At 36.6% G+C, this 19,958-nt stretch overlaps 1 protein-coding gene across 2 annotated transcripts in view; it reads left to right on the forward strand.

The window, feature by feature from the left end:
• The window catches only part of atp2a3 (ATPase sarcoplasmic/endoplasmic reticulum Ca2+ transporting 3), a 53,486-nt gene that overhangs the window by 29,568 nt on the left and 3,960 nt on the right, over positions 1 to 19,958 (forward strand). For both annotated transcript variants that reach the window (XM_077546433.1, XM_077546432.1), the window contains exons 9-19: positions 3,428 to 3,516; positions 4,988 to 5,090; positions 8,720 to 8,851; positions 11,118 to 11,234; positions 11,335 to 11,553; positions 13,195 to 13,530; positions 14,864 to 15,084; positions 15,169 to 15,371; positions 16,459 to 16,544; positions 17,272 to 17,405; positions 18,364 to 18,481. In XM_077546433.1, coding sequence (XP_077402559.1) covers positions 3,428 to 3,516; positions 4,988 to 5,090; positions 8,720 to 8,851; positions 11,118 to 11,234; positions 11,335 to 11,553; positions 13,195 to 13,530; positions 14,864 to 15,084; positions 15,169 to 15,371; positions 16,459 to 16,544; positions 17,272 to 17,405; positions 18,364 to 18,481 — 1,758 coding nt within the window. The remainder of the gene's footprint in view (positions 1 to 3,427; positions 3,517 to 4,987; positions 5,091 to 8,719; positions 8,852 to 11,117; positions 11,235 to 11,334; positions 11,554 to 13,194; positions 13,531 to 14,863; positions 15,085 to 15,168; positions 15,372 to 16,458; positions 16,545 to 17,271; positions 17,406 to 18,363; positions 18,482 to 19,958) is intronic.

Genomic DNA, 19,958 nt, shown 5'->3' on the forward strand with positions numbered 1-19,958 from the left:
CAGGAATAACTGCAGTTTGAACCGAACCAGGAGCTTGAGAGTCCTTTTTATAATATTTTGGTTCCTTTTATTTTAGCTAGCTAAGAGCGTCATCGTATCACAAACTGTTCTCAGTTTGATGCAGTGCAGTTCTACAACACTGTAAACTTCGACAACAATGATGAGCATCTTGTTAAATGAATGAGTCACTGACGCTGTCCAATAAAAGTTTTAGTACATCCTTAAGGCATGAACGCAAGAAGGGTTGTGTTCATCGGATCATTTTTTTGATTTGCTACTAAGGAGTCGGCAAAAGCCACTCAAAAGATTTCCAAGAAACTTTGCGGATTGGTAGGACTGAGTGATTTTGAAAAAATCTCCGTACTCAACTGAACCTTTTAATTCTATTATTTTATGGTTTTCTTAATGTTGTCTGCCTCACAGTTACAAATGCACTTTGACCTTTGCCAAAGAGCACTATCATACGGAAGCGTATTGCAGTCAGTTGGAAAAAAAAAAAAAAAAACTCCTGTTTTTCTGGCAATTTTTGGGGCGGGAAGACTTGTGTGTGTGTGTGTGTGGTTTTTTTTTTTTTCTGTGAATATTTTTTTTCTGTTTTACAGCATATTTTTTCCCTGTCATAAAAAAAAATCAGCAAAACGTGAAAAAAATATTCCGAAAAAGGAAAAATGACTCTGAAAAACAGAAAACAAATATTCAAAAGAACAGGGGGAGTACTTTTTTTTTAAAAACAGGAAGAGAAAAAACGATTCAGGAAAAAAAAAATAAAAAAAAAATAATAATAAAATATATATATATATATAGTCTCGTTTTTCTGAATATTCCCCCCGCCCCTATTTTTCTGAATATTTTTTTGTGAGTGAATGCAATAAGCTTCAACCCCAACTTCATATAACTAAGTTTTATTTTTTTCTGCCCCCTTTCATCGCTATTTTTAAGAATGAAAGAAATGGAATTAAATTAAATAAATAAAAGACTTGGGCCAAAAAATAATGTACAGCATTTACCAACAGTCCGTGACCTCACAACAGTGGGGTTCTTGGGTTCGATCTGTGCTGCAGGGAATTTGGTGCACTAAGTACTCGACTTGTGGCTGTTGTGATGGTACGTTGGGTGATTTCTTTATTCGTTCTAACATTTTTTTTGTGTTTAGGCATGTTTGAGCCCCTGAAAAGGTGATTGATTCATTGGATGAAGAATAAACAGCCGTATAATTAATTATATATGAAATAATAATCTGGTTGTGACACCTAAGTTTTGGTCTAAATGGTGTTCATGCAACGCCTCTGTGATGAAGCTTTTGTACTATTTGATCTTTTGACCTTGTCTCCATCTGTCTCATCTTTTGATTGGTTCTCATAAGATAAGGACTGGGTAGCTAATGTGCGAGTATAAATTGACATTTTTGAAGATATTCCATCCTTTCTCATATTTTCGGAATAGCCTGGCTGTTCTTCGATGATCAATAGTTTAATTAATTTTAATAATAATAATATATATATATATATATATATATTTTTTTTTTACTGTATTATCTGAGCTTATTCTTTAGGGACACATAAGCAGGACTTCCACAGATCAGCCTCACTCCCTTTTTCCCCTTTCAACACACGCATACGCAAATAGTGGTTACTCGCCCATCAAGCTGAGAAAGTGAGTAAATGAATCCAATCTTGTGCCACTACCACTGAGTCACATGGATCACACTGTGCCTCGTTACCGTGGAGACCGCAGCAGATCAGATCGTGAGGGGGGAAAAAGTGGATGAAGGAACAATCTTATTATATTTCTCAGTCGCTGCTTTGTCTGCACGCTGGTGAAAGTCATTCGGGTCCCCAGCTGTTGATTTGTGCGGGAGTTATGGAAATAGGCCTTCATGAACTTTTTTGGAACATTGAGAAATGTCCAAGTGGATGAAGACCTTTCAGATGACAACACGTCTACGTGTGCAGCTTCTTTTAAGTTTAGCATTGTGTCGCTACGGTACGATGTCAAGTTGACCCAGCTCCTTTTAGCTATTGAAATATTGCACTAACATTTCAAAGAAGTCGTAAAACTTGAAGACGCATTCATGCCTTCATAGGATCGCCGCTCACTGTCCCCTCCTGACTTTTCTTCTTTGGATAAATGTAAACAAATGATGACTTTATATAGTGTGCTTTCCTTTCCCCTTTTAAATTTCCCGTAAAATGTCACCCGACAGTCTGCAGGTCAGAATGCATTCAATTGAGCATCAGTCCAACTAGTGATTAGTGATAGTAATAATAATGACAGTATCAATATTAAAATGACGACGATATTGCTGTCATGACACAATATTAAAAGCAGCACATCTGTGAAAAAGTCCAGATTGTGTTCCGTTTGTGCGCTTCCAGCACCCTCTGGTGGTTATTTTATTAGTGCAGTTTGATTTTAATTAGGCATGTTTTGACCACCTTCATTTAATAATTGTGGATCACAAAAAAAAGAAGTAGAAAAGAAGCTGATTTTTTTTTTATTTTTTTTTTAATGTTCAAGTCATTTTCAACACTTGATTGGTCAAAACACACGTGGACTGACCAGTAGTATAGATTTGTGGGGAAAAAAACTAACCCAAAGCAAATCGAAGCATAACTAGTTTTGTAATCAGGGTCCAGTAAAAACTGTTGAAATATTACGTTTATTTTAAAAGGGTTGATTGGTAACAAAAATCCTTGCATTATCTCAACTTTTTAAAAGCAAAGGCAATTTGCAATTTTGCTATTTCAGCAAGAAAAATTAAGCTGATACTCATAATTTGCTTACACTCAATTTATTATGAAGAGGAAAATGTATTCAAGCCTAATCCTGATTTAAAGAGAAGAGTCTGTAAAGCAATGTTGTCATTTTCAGTTGGTATATTTAATTAATTATTTGTGTTTTGGATCACATTAGTATTACAAAAGTGTGTGAGTGAGTAGTGACTGAAATGATGGAAATGAAAAAATCTGAGCAGCATTTAAAAAGTCAATGTTTCAATAACCGCTAATACTGGCTGTCAACGGTATGAGCTTAGTGCCAATAGACTTTTTTTTTTTTTGCTCCTCAGCCAGGAGAGAGGGGAGTGGAAGGGTAAGTTACCTATGGAGGAGGAGGGAGGGAGCAAAAAAAACCAAAAGAATTAACTAACAAACAAAAACGTGCCAGTGGATACTAGTTAGCCCCAAGGACAACATGAGTAGCCGATGGGTCTGTTCTAAAAATAGCTCACCAGTGATGGCTGATGAGACTCTGACATACAATTAAAACAAACAAAGAATGTTAACCTTTATTCATTTAAACTTTACATAGTACGTGTTTCTTCTGTACCAAATATCCAATATTTTGTTTAAAAAGCGGTTATTTTCGCATAAACACATGAAGTCTGAGTCCGCAGCTAAGTTCTTAGCATTTTGTTTCCCCTTTCCAGATGTTTGTGGTGGACAAAGTGCAGAATTCAAGCTGCAACCTGCACGAGTTCTCTATAACAGGATCAACATATGCACCCGAAGGACAAATGTAAGTTTCACACCCTAAACTTCAAGCGAATTTGTGTCATGTTGGATGAACTTGTGTCGTTGCTCACCACATACTGTACCACAAAAAAACGGTCATTGTGCAAATATCAGTGAATGCAAAAGCTCTATGCATATGCCGTTTAATAATTGTTTGGACGCAATTTTTTTTTTACTATCAGAGGGTTCCACAGATCATTAAAAATAATTAAAAGTATTAAATCTGAAGTCCAGAAGCATTAACTAAATTAAAGCACCATTGGTATGCTTCCGGTTAGCAGTTACCACCAAGCTAGGCTAGCTTTCAGAGGGGTCTGCATGGGCACTCCTAAACCCTTTGTGAGCCAAAAAGCTGAATGTATGTCCGTCTTTTCACTTGGAATGTCTCCAAGTCACTTGCCCTTTAGAATCGAGGCACATTTTATTCAGAAACACTCGAAGATAGCTGGTGTAACATCATTGGTGTTATTTCTGACTCGCTTGCAAAAAAAAAAAAAAATAAAAAATATGTCACTAAGCATCAGTATAAGACTTAACTAAATAAAAAAAGGGGACACTACAACACAATTTTGTAATGATGAATATGATCGAAATGAACAAAATGGGCAAGAGACCGCGAGTCCCTTGATGTTCCAATTAATTTGCTCTTAATTTGAAAAGAAAAATGCACTGTATTTGCCATCAATGGTCAACATGAAAAGCTGATGCCACCTAGTGGCAGAAAAATACCTCGCCGCAAATCATTTTAACTGTATAGTATGTATTTTTAACTTTAAATATTTTTTTTTAAAAATGACTGTCAAAGGATATAACCATATTTGTAATGGGTAAAATTTTGATATGATTATGAAAAACTTTCCAAAATGTCTTTTTTTTTTTTTTGTACATTTAGAACATGTATAAAAAAAATTGCGAGTTAACTATGGAAATAATGTGATTAATTATGATTAAAAATGTTTATTTATCAATATTATATTTATATGTATGTATATCCATTTTTTTTAGGTATATCTGTAGACATTAAATTTGTTTTAATTTAGATTAAAAACGCCATTAAAAAGTATTAAATTCGATTTGCTGATATCTGCAGGGCGTCACACATTCACTGCCAAAGACGTCATATACGTCAAAGATAAAAAAAATAAATAAATCACCAGGCTGGCAAGGAATGAGTTAATTGTGTCTGCATATTGTTTAGTTAAGATTGTGATTCCACATGAACCCGTGGCTTTCATAACAGCTCGGTGTGGGTTCTTGTGTGGGAGCTTTGCTAGCAACGGCTGCGTTCTCTACTGGGAAGGGATACACGGTCGTCATGCAACCAGCGCTGCCTGTCTGAGAACACACACCGTAGCACAATTCCACACACGCACCGTTTGCCACTATTGGTTCTAAACAGCCGAAAGTCTTCGAGTGTATCCTCTTGTGTTTTTTCGAATTGTGCGTCATGTCGATGTGTGTTTTTCCTCCCCCAGACTGAAAGAAGACCGGTCAGTCCAGTGTGGAGACTATGATGGACTTGTGGAGTTGGCCACTGTGTGTTCCATGTGCAATGACTCTTCATTGGACTACAATGAGGTCATTAAAAACATACACACACACATTTACTAAATATAGTTCTGTTGCCATACAACTAGTAAAAGCAACCCAGACAACATTAGTGTCGTTGTGCTTGATGTCATTTTTGTCGAAGAGCTAATTTCATCCTGATCTTGATCAAGAATACCTCTTTTTCCATGGCCACGGTATCTTGGTAACCACACTGAAGAGAAATACCACGACTTCAATTGCATGTACCCTCCCCAGACTTGTGAGCGGATGTTTTTGCCACCGCTTTAACTCATTCGCTGCCATTGACGGCTATAGACGTCAAAAAATTCATTTGAACTATTTCTATTAGTTTAACATTTTTTTTCCACTTTTGTTAACAAGAGTATGAAAACCTAGAAAAACAAAAATTGTACATTTAGAACAGATATCAAATTTGTGATTAATCGTGAGTTAAGTCGTGCGATTAATTACGAAAAAATTTAATCGCCTGACGCCCATAATTTTTAATAATCTTTTCTTCTTTAAAAAAAAAAGTAATTTTAATTATTATTATTATTAATGATGTTTTCTTTCATTAAAAAAAGAAAAGTTTATTAAAAATTAGGGGCATCAGGCGATTATTTTTTTTAACTAGTTAACTCACGATTAATCACAAATTTGATATCTGTTCTAAATGTACAATAATCCCCCCCCTCCCTAGGTTTTCATACTCTTGTTAACAAAAGTGGGAAAAAAATTCAACTAATAGAAATAGTTCAAATGAATTTTTGACGTCTATAGCCGTCAATGGCAGTGAATGAGTTAAGTAAAATTCTATTTTAACTTAAAGTAAAATTGATAAATTAATGGGGAAAAAATACATATTAAAAGGATTGATTTCTGGTTCTGTGAATCAATATTGGGCTATAAAAAGGAATATCAATTTGATTCCATTAATCCATTATTTATTTTAAACCCAGCCCTATTCTGACTGACGTACGATGACATCCACCACACATGTCCACAGAGCTCAGGATCCATCTGCCTGCATCTAGAGTCAAATTAACCAAAAATTACATTACACGACCTGTACCAATTCTTAGACGTGGTTCCAGCAGGCGTGAATTCAGTTTAGTCTTTTTAATGAAAATTAATCGCATCACTTAACTACTTAACTCACGATTAATCACAAATTTGATATCTGTTCTAAATGTACAATAATCCCCCCCACCCCCCTAGGTTTTCATACTCTTGTTAACAAAAGTGGGGAAAAATGTTAAACTAATAGAAATAGTTCAAATGAATTTTTGACGTCTATAGCCGTCAATGGCAGTGAATGAGTTAATATGTTTTTAGGTGATGAAATACCTGAGTGGGAGCCCAAGCAGAAAAGAGGAGCAGCTGAGCATTTAGGGGGAGGGGGGGGAGGGTTTTATTGCCCTTGTGCTGTCACAAAAACAAATGATTGTCCATTAATGCGTCCTCTCCCCTACTTCACTTTTCAGCACCTTTTAAAGAGACTTCACTAGTATGACTCACCAGCAGGGTGACTATCCAGCAGATCTGAATATTGTCCTTGACAGGATGTTTTGACAACAAAGGGAATGAGTGAAATGTTGAGTATCCTGCATTTAGCCCATGTAATTACTTAGTGTTGCCTGAAGGGAAGGTCACAATGACCAAAGAAATACATTTTTAACAACTCAGTGCAGTCATCCACCATTTTAGGGACTTAACTTGACTGGATTTTTATAGTGTGTTAATGGTTGGATTCTCCTCAACCTCTAACAAATTGGAACTTATTTTTTTTTATTGATATACACCAACTACTATTACCTTTTTTTCTTACTTAAAGGTCTCTGACATTCTTTGTTCGTAGAGTTAAAGCACATTAAGCATCCGCTAGCAAATCTACCTGATAATTTATTGGTGGCTGAAAGTAGACTAAACTGAATTCACGCCTGCTGGAACCACGTCTAAGTATTGGTACAGGTCGTGTAATGTAATTTTTGGTTAATTTGACTCTAGATGCAGGCAGATGGATCCTGAGCTCTGTGGACACGTGTGGTGGATGTCATCGTACGTCAGTCAGAATAGGGCTGGGTTTAAAATAAATAATGGATTAATCGAATCAAATTGATATTCCTTTTTATAGCCCGATATTGATTCACAGAACCAGAAATCAATCCTTTTAATATGTATTTTTTTCCCATAAATTTATCAATTTTACTTTAAGTTAAAATAGAATTTTACTTAACTCATTCACTGCCATTGACGGCTATAGACGTCAAAAATTCATTTGAACTATTTCTATTAGTTGAATTTTTTTCCCCACTTTTGTTAACAAGAGTATGAAAACCTAGAAAAAAATATATTGTACATTTAGAACAGATATAAAATGTGTGATTAATCGTGAGTTAACTTTTGAAGTCATGCAATTAATTACAATTACAAAATTTAATCGCCTGACACAACTTAGATAAGACAAGATAATAAAAAATTTGGGGCGTCGGGCGATTCAAATTTTTCATCGTAATTAATCGCATGATTTCACTAGTTAACTCACCATTGATCACTAATTTTATATCTGTTCTAAATGTGCAATAAAAAAATCTAGGTTGTCATACTGTTAACAAAAGTAGAAAAAAATGTTAAACTAATAAAAAATAATTGAAATGATTTTTTGGACGTCTATAGCCGTCAATGGCAGTGAATGATTTAACTCAGGTTAATGTTCTTTAAATTTATAATTATTAGAATTAGATACTGTACATATAAAAATTGGTATTGTATAAAATCCTTGACTGAATCGACAGTTAATGTGAATCGTGAACTGAATCAAATCGGGCCCTTGTGAATCAAATCGAATCAAATCAATTTTGGAAGGCTAAATCGATACCCAGCCCTAATTCAGAAATATGACAACAGTGTGTATGGGACCCTCGGCATCGCTGCAGGCATTTTGTGCATTGGGAACGAGAGGAGTCGCTTCTATTGGTGGCAAATCAAGCCGGCTGTGTTCATTCCCACCATAACGACGCAGAGCTGCGTGCATCTGCGAAAAATACCCAAACAAAGTCTAGCCCGCCCCTGCGCAGGTTCAGACTGTGTCTCATGCCAGTTACTGAGGACACACTTTTTTAAATAGTTTGTCCCTTTAAAGCAGTGGTCCCCAACCACCGGGCCGTGGGTCATTTGGTACCGAAAGAAAAAAAAATTGCATTATTTTTTTTTTTTTTCGAAAATGACGTTTTATTTTGAAAAGTGGCCGGTTACATCCGTCTCACTTGACAACTCTGTTGTTGGTGCGACGTTACGGACGCCGTTGATAAAGTTGCACATGATTACACAGTAGATTTCCGTTCATTATTATTATTATAGAGAAAATACCACAGTTTTTTTTCTTGTCATTTTATTTTGTTTTTATCAGCTAAACCTTTAGATTGGGGCCGTGAAAATATTGTCAGACATTAAACCGGTACGTGGTACAGAAAAGGTTGGGGACCACTGCCTTAAAGGACATCCTCTTCCTCTTGTTAAGCTCATAACATCCTATTAATTAGCCTGCGTTTTAAGTGGCGCAATTTACAAAACGGAATTTACAAACGGTGATTTATTTGTGTTTCATATTGACATTCTTTCCTACTTATCTCCGTTCATGTCTTTTTCTTCCTCAGGCCAAAGGGGTGTACGAGAAAGTGGGGGAGGCCACAGAGACCGCGCTTACCACCTTGGTGGAGAAGATGAACGTCTTTAAAACGGACCTTTCCGGACTCAGCAAGGTGGAGCGTGCTGGGGCCTGCAACTCGGTGAGCCTCATGGGGGGGGAAGTGCAAATATGAAAGTCATTAACGCTACACAGCAAAATTGGCGGTGTTGATTCAACACCTGCAGAGTTCAATTTAACACCTTAGAAAGAGTCTATATTGGTCCTCTTTAAATATAGTGAAAACAACACTTTTCAAAGTAGTTTTTTTTTTTTAACACTGAGATGGGGTTAAAACAACTCTGATAGTAGTTGAACTTTAATACTAGTCAACACTAGTCAGTGTTGATTTTTCGAATGCGGAGATTCGTTACATCACTGCAGAGTTAATCTAACACTAGATGATCAACTCCAATTAACTCTGAAAATGTTACAAAATGACACTTCAGGAGTTCTAATCAACTCCCTAAAATTGAACTCTGAAATTTTAACACTGCAATTTTTGCCGCGTACTAGCATTATCGTTTCAATGGCCATTTTCCAAAATGTCGTTTTCAACATAGTAGTACTGTAAAATTTTCACAGAAATAAAAGTTTCAAACAGGAATGAGCCTTTTCATCCCCAAATTTTATGGTCTTCTCTGAAAAGTAAATAACCATAATTTATAAAATGTACTTTTAGTATGTTCTGTTTCTTTTTTATGTAAAATTGTAAAATGCATGAATCGCAATAATTGTAGCATTCAAATGATTTGAAGAGCTTCTAAAGCACTACGGAAACATTAAAATAATAATAATAATAATAATAATAATATATATATTTTTTTACATTTTGCTTAAGACCCTGTTTTACACTAGAATTTGATCTCAAAGGTCATTTGTTAGCGTCTTAACCATCTTCTGCACAGACCAGCCACAAAACAGCCTCATCAGATCCATAACAGAACATCTGGCAGTAAGCCCGTCTTCTCCTTTCGAGCGGCGCGAAGGGATCGTGCCCAAATTGCGTGTGCGTTTACATAGTAAGATGATGCATGACAATGTCAGTGCAAATATCTTGTGTAACTCAAAATAAGTTGGCAGTTGGCAGCCAATAACATTGCACAACAGGCAGGGCCATTTTCACAGTTTTACGCTCTGTTATTACCTCTGCAAACATTTCTGGGCATTCCATGTCTGTGTCATTTATACAGAACAGGGTGTGGAGAAGGAACTTGTATAAAAACGTGTTTCATAGTGCCTCGTCGTCATAATCATCATTATAGAGTAAAGTCTGACTTAGGAGGGCATCTAGTGGTAGGATCAGGCCTGAACAACACAAGGGCTACTTTTTATGGTCTTTATTCATCGTGCATCCAAGATACACGAGTGGGGGAAGGGATGAATGTTGTGGAGAGACTTATTCATGATAATGCTCACATCTGTCAGTAATATTGGTAACTTATGGAGGACCAAAACTGCCAACATTAAAAATAAATAAAAGTGGAAAATAAAAACGGATCTAACAAATATCATTCAAAAATTAAATGCAAAAAAATAACTACAAATGGAAATAAAAACAACCATGTGTATATATATATATATATATATATATTTATAAATAAATAAATATATATATATTTATAAATAAATAAATATATATATATTTATAAATAAATATATATAAAAATAAAAGTAAAAAATAAATACAAAAATATGAAATATATATTTAGCTGTTTTTATTTCCATTTATATATATTTTTTACTTTCATTTTTGAATTATATTTTTCATATCCGTTTTTGTTTTCACTTTTATTTATTTATTTGTTTATTTATTTATTTATGTATAATTTGGGCCGTTTTGGTCACCCACGCCAGCTCACTTTGTGACTAAGGGGTGTGAATTGCCACGTTGCTTGCAATTCGATCTGTATCGCGATTCATAGGTCACGATTCGATTTGATACCGATTAATCCCGATATGAATCTATAAGTCAATTATTGCGATTTATTTTTATTTATTTTTTTAACTCACATTTAGAAAATACTAATCACTAAACTTGTACATGTACGCTGTAAGGTTTGTATGAAAATGTATTTAACATAATTGTGGTCTACCGTAATCAAATTTTAAGGCTTAATGTTCCATTAATATAATCATTCTTCCATGCTTAAAATGTAAAATATTGAATCGATCCGAGAATTGTGCGCTGTAATATCGCGATATATTGCCGAATCGATTTTTTTATTTTTTTTTAACACTCCTACCAAAGACCCTCTTGAACCCTACAAAAAATGGATGGATTTTTATTTTATGCCTTCTTAGCTTTTCTCGTATGAAATAATGTGCTGTCCATAATCTTATTTTGTTAATCACCTGTTGCTCTTCAGGTGATCAGGCAGCTGATGAAGAAGGAGTTCACATTGGAATTCTCTCGCGATCGCAAGTCCATGTCAGTCTACTGCACGCCAGTCAAGCCCGGCTCTCAGAGCAAGATGTTTATCAAGGCATGGGAAAGCAATACAATAACAACATTAGCATTTCCCGTCCATCACATTCTAATGTGACTTTTTGCGTGTAGTCAATTTAGTTTTTTTTTCCCAACAGGGTGCTCCGGAAAGCGTGATCGAGCGATGTCAGTACTTGCGTGTGGGAACTGGCAAGGTGGCGCTGACTCCAGCTTTGCGTGACCAGCTCATGTCCAAGGTCCGAGACTGGGGGACGGGAAGGGACACCCTCCGCTGCCTGGCTCTGGCCACCCGTGACAACCCACCACGCAAAGATGATATGGACTTGGAGAATTCCAGCAAGTTTGTGGACTATGAGGTAGGTTGATGTGGAAACTAGACAAAACTTTTCTTGAATTGGAATTATACTGTATGTTGCTGTTTGCCGTTTTAATAGGAAAGCAATCTTTAAAATTTAAGGAAGTCAAGTCAAAAATGTTTTTTTTTACAAAATGTTCTAATACAGCAGCAAAATCCACCCACCTTTATCCATCTCAGGGGGCGGCCATTTTGTCTCTTGCCATCGACTGAAAATGACATCACAGTTGCTAGGTAGCGCCCAATCACGGCTCACCTGTTTTCTGAGTTTGGTCATGTGACATTTGCAAGGTGAACCGTGCATGGTTGTTTCCAAAGCCACTGCGATGTCATTTTTAGTCGACCTCAAGTGGCAAAATGGGTGCTGCGAAGATGGATAAAAACAGGTGGATTTTGCTACGTAATTTATATTCCACAAAGGTTTCCTTTTCTGCCTTTTTTTTAAGACTTTATTTTCTGACTTTTGGTGACAATTTTGTGGAGATTTTAAGGTACTTTTTTAGGAAATGTGTTTTTGTTTTTGGACATTTTATAACTACTTTTAAAGTTTTTCCTTTTCTGCCTTTTTTTAAAACTAAATTTTCTGACTTTTTGGGGCAATTTTGTAGAGATTTTGTGGTCCTTTTTAAATTTTTTTTAGGAAATGTGTTTTTGTTTTTGGACATTTTATAGCTAGTTTTAAAATTTTTCCTTTTCTGCCTTTTTTTTTAAAACTCAATTTTCTCACTTTTTGGGGCAATTTTGTGGAGATTTCAAGGTAAAAAATTTTTAGGAAATGTGTTTTTGTTTTTGGACATTTTATAGCTACTTTTTAAACGTTTCCTTTTCTGCCTTTTTCTTTTAAACTCAATTTTATGACTTTTTGGGGCAATTTTGTGGACATTTCATTTTTGGGCAACTTTTTGTTTTTGGACATTTTATAGCTACTTTTTAAATGTTTCCGTTTCTACCTTTAAAAAAAAAAAAGAAATCTGACTTCTGGCAATTCTAAAGACATTTTATGGTAATTTTGGGGGGGATTTCTTCTTTTGTTTTTGGACATTTTATAACTACTTTTAAATTTTTTCCTCTTCTGCCTCTTTTTAAAACTCAATTTTCTGACTTTTTGGGGCAATTTTGTGGACATTTCATTTTTGGGCAACTTTTTGTTTTTGGACATTTTATAGCTACTTTTTTAAACGTTTCCTTTTCTGCCTTTTTCTTTTAAACTCAATTTTATGACTTTTTGGGGCAATTTTGTGGACATTTAATTTTTGGGCAACTTTTAGTTTTTGGACATTTTATAGCTACTTTTTAAATGTTTCCGTTTCTACCTTAAAAAAAAAAATCTGACTTCTGGCAATTCTAAAGACATTTTATGGTAATTTTTTTTTGGGGGGGGGATTTCTTCTTTTGTTTTTGGACATTTTATAGCTACTTTTTAAACGTTTCCTTTTCTGGGTCTCCAAGCTGCAGCAAAGGACAGTTACGTGTCTCGTATATTACCTTGTGAACCTCTGGGTTGGAACTACATTAATACTGAGAAAATCTAATTAACATAATAATGAATAAAGTAAATAATGCAATCCTGCCTGACTCCTAATACAGAGTGACCACTTCTTATTTATTATGATTATCTTTCTATTCTTCTGTTTCCATTTAGTTGAGCCTCACATTCATTGGCTGCGTGGGCATGCTGGACCCGCCAAGGAATGAAGTAATAGGCTCGGTGAAACTGTGCAACGAGGCAGGTATTCGTGTGATCATGATCACGGGGGACAACAAGGGGACAGCGGTGGCCATCTGCCGCCGCATTGGCATCTTCGGCGAGAAGGAGGACGTGGCAGGAAAGGCCTACACGGGCCGCGAGTTTGACGATCTATCCCCGGAAGCCCAGAAAGATGCTGTGAAACACGCGAGGTGTTTCGCACGTGTGGAGCCAGCTCACAAGTCGAAGATTGTTGGATATCTGCAGTCCTTTGACGAGATCACTGCCATGGTGAGGACAATGAAGGGGGTGACCTGCAAGTTTGGTTCAGTTCAGTTCTCAAAACATAAAATGTATACAGTAACTTTTGTGCCCAAAAAAAATCGATTCTCATAAGAATTGCGGTTCTCAGAATCGATTTGAAATGTTCCAAAATCTATTTTATTTAAATTATTTTATACTGTCTTGCCTTTGTCTGTGTGTGCCTTTATTTGGAGCGCTGTTCATGTTGTACCCGGTTTGGCCACTGAGGGGCAGTGTGGTTCCACGCGGTCTGATACACTGTTAAGTTGTAGCCACAGTAGAGAGTAGAAGGAAAAAGTTACAATCAAGTTATTCCAATAAAAGTTGTTTTTTTGCAGTGTGGAGACGTTCTTTTGCGTGATAAAAGTGTCGTGAGTAGCGCGCTAATTAGCATTAGCGAGTTAGACTGAAGTAGAGCATTACAATTCCTTGCACGCCTATAGATTGAAGCAAAAGTCATTGTCAATCATTATCATTTTGAATCAAAAATCGTCCCAAATCGATTCTGAATCGAATCACAGACCCAAAAATCGGAATCGAATCGTGAGACATTCAAAGATTCCCACCCCTAGTATATATCACATTATCTGTCAGATGTTACATGATTAGTCAATATCAGTCAGGTTTTTATTACTCGATTGGGCAAATTATTCCGATATTGTTTTTTTTTTTAAATTATTTAATTTGCCATTATTTTATATGTAGAGCCTAATAGTGTTTTTCACACAAATATTTACTGTAATTATATTTTTACTAGTGCATTAGCAAATGAGTTTGATAGTTGATTGTTTTGGCCTAGAATTGAGAAACGCAACATTCAACAGACACTCAAAGTTGCAACAAGAATGCTGGAGGATGTCCATTGTTGACATTTGACTACTGTGTCACATTTCTCTTACCGTGTCATGCTGGCGTGATGTCACACTGTTTACAGATGCTGCTAACCACTTTAGCGATCTGATATAGGCTAAGCTTATCTGATAGCTCAACTTTCTGTTGCCAGGCTAGCAATACATCCTTCCTCTTAATATTAAATACGGATATGGGATTGGTGGTCTAAAACAGAGGTCCCCAACCCTCGTCCTTAGGGACCGGTATCCAGCCTGTTTTCCATGCCTCCCACAGCCAACACAGGTGATTCATATCATCAGCTAATCAGCAATCTCTGGAGAAGGCTGATAACGATCTCCACCTGTGTTGGCTGTGGGAGACATGGAAAACAGGCTGGATATCGGTCCCTGAGGATCAGGGTTGAGGACCACTGGTCTAAAAGATTGTCAACATTTGCCTGTCATGTCATCATGCTCCGCTCTCATCCCAGACTGGCGACGGCGTGAACGACGCTCCCGCCCTGAAGAAAGCGGAGATCGGCATCGCCATGGGCTCGGGTACAGCCGTGGCCAAATCGGCCTCCGAGATGGTACTTTCTGACGATAACTTCTCCACCATTGTGTCGGCCGTGGAGGAGGGCAGAGCCATCTACAACAACATGAAGCAGTTCATCAGATATCTTATCTCCTCCAACGTGGGCGAAGTGGTGTGGTGAGGAAAAAAAAAAAAAAGAGACGGACCGAGACGCCGAAGTCATCTTTATTGTTTTGATGTTTATGTCTGTTTTCTGCGCAGCATCTTCCTAACGGCCATTCTGGGTCTGCCTGAGGCTCTGATACCAGTGCAGTTGTTGTGGGTCAATCTGGTGACCGATGGTCTGCCTGCCACCGCTCTGGGATTTAACCCTCCTGACTTGGACATCATGGACAAACCTCCACGTAATCCCAAGGAACCGCTCATCTCAGGATGGCTTTTCTTCCGCTACCTGGCCATTGGAGGTACTTACTAAAAATAGTTGTGCAGAACTAGCCTTTCATTCCTTGAACTCGTTCACTCGCAGGAATTTTCACTGAAGCAACCCCCTTCGCTCCCTACTGGATTTTGACTGATTTTTGCAAGGCCTACAGAATATTGTGTTCTATTACGATAAAAAACATGGAACTTACCAAAAGATAGAAGATAAAAAAGTATATTTCTATCTGTTTCCGTTTCGCAGCAATTAGAATTAGAATACAGCTAAATTTTGTCACTGACCATAAGAACTTGTTGCAACGTGGCCCTGGCTGATCTCTTATACTCTGCTGCCACCTGCTGGCTGTTTAACTCATTCACTGCCATTGACGGCTACAGACGTCAAAAATTCATTTGAACTATTTCTATTAGTTTAATATTTTTTTCCCACTTTTGTTAACAAGAGTATGAAAACCTAGGAAAAAAATGGACGCGACTTAAAGATAATTAAAAATTCGGGGCCATTTCTCATCGTAATTTATTGCATAACTTCACTAATTAACTCTCAATTAATCACAAATTTTATATCTGTTCTAAATGTACAATAAAAAAAATAATCTTCATAACAAAAGTAGAAAAAAATGTTAAACTAATAGAATTAGTTAAAATGATTTTTTTGACGTCTATAGCCGTCAGTGGCAGTGAATGAGTTAAGATATCTCTTCTTGTCAGAAGCTGCATCAAAGCCTTTTGCATGCTCTTGCATAATAATAAAAAAACGTTTTTACACGTTTTTGGGATTGTATGAATTTTAAGTGCCCCCCCCCCCCAAAAAAAAAGTCAAAATAATCCAACAACCAAGATTTATAGCACAGTTCATACGCCATTTTTCCCCACTTTGCTGCAACCAAACCGTTTTAGGGCTCAAACTAAACACAGACATCCTAGGATGCCTTCTCACCGTTTTCCTTTTTAAAACCTAACGTTTGTTTTGTCCTTTCATGAATTCATTACATCATTCGGAACCAAAACGAAAAGGTGAATCCGAGTGTGAAACTAAAAATGTCAAAACTCTAGTTGTAGTAGACGGAAAAGTGCTGGGACTGTCATTTCTTATGTTTTTGTATGTTTTAGGTTATGTGGGTCTTGGGACAGTGAGTGCAGCCACGTGGTGGTACCTGTTTGATGAAGACGGGCCACAAGTGTCTTTTTATCAGCTGGTGAGTTGCAAACTGAATCTCTCTCCACGTTTTTTATTTTTATTTTTTATTTATTTTATTTTTTTTTATTAAATTTTTTTATTTTTATTTTTTTAAGTGTTCGACGGGATATAATCCCATTTTCCCATTCTGTAACACAGTCCTGTATCATAGCATGGGCTACAAGTGCCTAGTTGTTTTTCTTCTTCTGCTTTTTTTTTTTTTTTTTTACAAAGCTTGTAACAGGAATTGATGAAAAATCATCAAATAGAAAGTATATTTAGAATCATAGACTGTTGAATAGAATTCCTCTCATGTAAAATACAACTGTTGAACATTATTAACTCTTTGACTGCCAAAAACATTAAATAACGTTTAGTAAAATCCTATGGAGGAGTGCCAAAGACGTTAAAATACGTTTTTTTTTCAAAACAGAGGTGAAACTAACCATTTTCTATTGTTGATTACTGAAAAACGGAATAAGGTAGAAACAAACTTTTTTTTCTGATGAAAGATGAGAGTCCAATCTTTCATTTGGTAGTATGTGTGTTTCCATAGTCCAAACACATAATTTTCTGTGGACCTTGAAAGATCAGTCAAAAATGCTTAAATCGGCTGGCACCCACGGCATCCCTTTTCTGAAAACGTCTGGCAGTCAAAGAGTTAACGTAGACCGACAAAATCGAGAATCGCCAGTTGGTTTTGAGCTACATCCTGTGCTGATCTTCTACGTGTCCTGTCTCCACAGAGACACTTCATGCAGTGCACCGAGGACAACCCGGTGTTTCAGGGAATAGATTGCGAGGTGTTTGAATCCCGCTACCCCACCACCATGGCCCTGTCTGTGCTGGTCACCATCGAAATGTTCAACGCCCTCAACAGGTCAGTTAGCGTCTCCTTTAAATGTCACACTTTAAATGTCAACTGTCATGTGGCTGTAATTGAAGTGATGCTGTCATCCGGCATCAAAACACTCCGCCAGAGGGATAACCGATTTTCATGGCAGAACGCACCCATAAATATGACCTTAACAACTTATGTTACAGAAATCAAATATTTTTTGAAAGATAATGAAAGCGTAAATTATCATTTGTAATCTTTTGCGTGTTCAAATAAATCGAAGATGAGACTTCTTGTGAAAAGGGTCCTTGCAAGGATGATTTATTACAGAGATCTCCGGTCACATAATTGAATATCACCAAAAGAGTGCCATCCAAGAATGCGTGTCTCCCCACATGAGAGACAGCCCTTTTATTACAATCCGAGTTTGTACAGAAAACGCCTCTTCTCCTCCCATCGAATACGAAAAACAGATTGATTCTCACAATATGCTATGTTGATCTTTTATGTGAGAACAAAACAGAATCTCATTATGCCAGCTTGCACTTTCTTCATATTTTAGACATAACAGGTTCTCAGTGTGCCAGTTTGTACTTTCTTCCCAAAACAGAATCTCAATATGTCAGATTGAACTTTCTCAAGCAAGACACTGGAAAGGGAATTTAGACAAAAACAAGATAACAGATAGGTTAAGGTCGAGTTATATTGCGTTTAACATTTCACCTGCTCTACACATCTATAACGAAATTCAACATGGTTAAAATATAAAATAAAGAAGTACAAATGTTAATAATGTTAACAATAAAAAAGACAGAGTATGAAAGCTCTGTTGTGATGCATGAATTGCAATTTAATGCCATGTAATTGGTAAATTATGCTGTTAATATGCCATAATGACATTTAACTTTACAGCATAAAATCTTTTAAGGAGTTGCAAAAATGTCCATGTATGTCAAGTTGTCAGCATGTTCTGATCTATACAACGTTCTCCTCCTGACAGTTTGTCTGAGAACCAGTCCCTTCTCAGAATGCCTCCCTGGGTCAATATTTGGTTACTGGGAGCCATCGTCCTTTCTCTCTCCCTCCACTTCTTAATTCTTTATGTTGAGCCGATGCCAGTAAGTACATATACTTATCTTTTTGGGCAGTTGTTGTTTCTTCCTGGCGTCTGTGGGTATTTTTTTTAATTTAATTTCTGTTTAAAAATACAAACCCCTCATTCTCATCCATTCAATGTTATCTTATGTAAGTCCATATGTTGGTGGTGTTGTATGCACTTACAAGAATTTGACATTTAGTGGCTTGTTTTAGTAAAAAAAAATCTTGACAATGTGTAGCAGCCTCACTAGTCTAAATATGGTATTCTGGTTAATATTGCAATAGTGGAATATGAGTTTTTATCAATATCAGAAGGCGGCCATTTTGCCACTTGCTGTTAAGTGAAAATGACATCACAGTTTCTCAGGTAGCGACCAATCACAGCACAGCTTCAGAAAACAGGTGAGCTGTGATTGATCGTCGTTGCCTGAGCTCTAAGCAACTGTGATGTCATCTTCATTTAACCGTATGTGGCAAAATGGCCGCCCCCTGAGACGGATAAAAATGTCTGGATTTTGCTGCATAACTCATATTCCACTAATGTAATATTAATCAGAATGTCATGTTTAAACTAGTGAGGTCACATATAACATATTATTGTCAAGAAATGTTTATGGTTGACTTCCCCTTTAAATCGTTTTTTTTGTTGAGTAGTTTCTGAGTAAACTCATCTTTTAGCTCAACAACAAGGGAGCCCTGCCGCAAATAGTTAAAATCTGCAAGTAATTACACACCACATAATTTTGTAATTGCCTATAGAAGGCACACAATTGTGGCAACATACTACTTTTGTCCAAATGAAACTCCTCAACTTACTTCAACATGCTTTCTTTGGCACAAAGATGCCTAAAGGATATGAGCTAAGCACTACTTTTGTCTAAATAAATAAAGCTCCTCCACTCATTTTCAACATAGTTCCTTAATGAAATTTTCACAGCGGCCATTATGATATTGTAAAAGAGTCAGTGACAGGCGAGATACAGTTGGAAGGATGAGCCATGAAACACACCTCTCAAAGAAGCCAATAAATGTCGATTAGCATAAATAATTTAAAGGGGAAGTCAACCTTAAGCTTTTCTTGACAACAATATCTTATGTGACCTCACTAGTCTAAACATGACATTCTGATTAATATTACATTTGTTGAATATCAGTTAAGAAGCAAAATCCAGCCATTTTTATCCATCTCAGGGGGCGGCCATTTTGCTACTTGCTGTTGACTGATGATGACATCACAGTTGCTCAGGGATCAGGCAACAACCAATCACAGCTCACCTGCTTTCTGAAGCTGATCTGTGATTGGCTGTTACTCGAGACCTGAGCAACTGTGATGTCATTTGCGCTCGACAGCAAGTGGCAAAATGGCCGCCTGATATTGATTAAAAAAAAAAACTGCTGGATTTTGCAATATTAACCACGACACCATCTTTAGACTAGTAGGGCTGCATAGAAGATATTTTTGTCAAGAATTTTGGGGGGTGTTGACTTCCCCTTTTA

This window comes from Vanacampus margaritifer, chromosome 16 (assembly GCF_051991255.1).
Source record: "Vanacampus margaritifer isolate UIUO_Vmar chromosome 16, RoL_Vmar_1.0, whole genome shotgun sequence".
Taxonomy (NCBI): Eukaryota; Metazoa; Chordata; class Actinopteri; order Syngnathiformes; family Syngnathidae; genus Vanacampus; species Vanacampus margaritifer.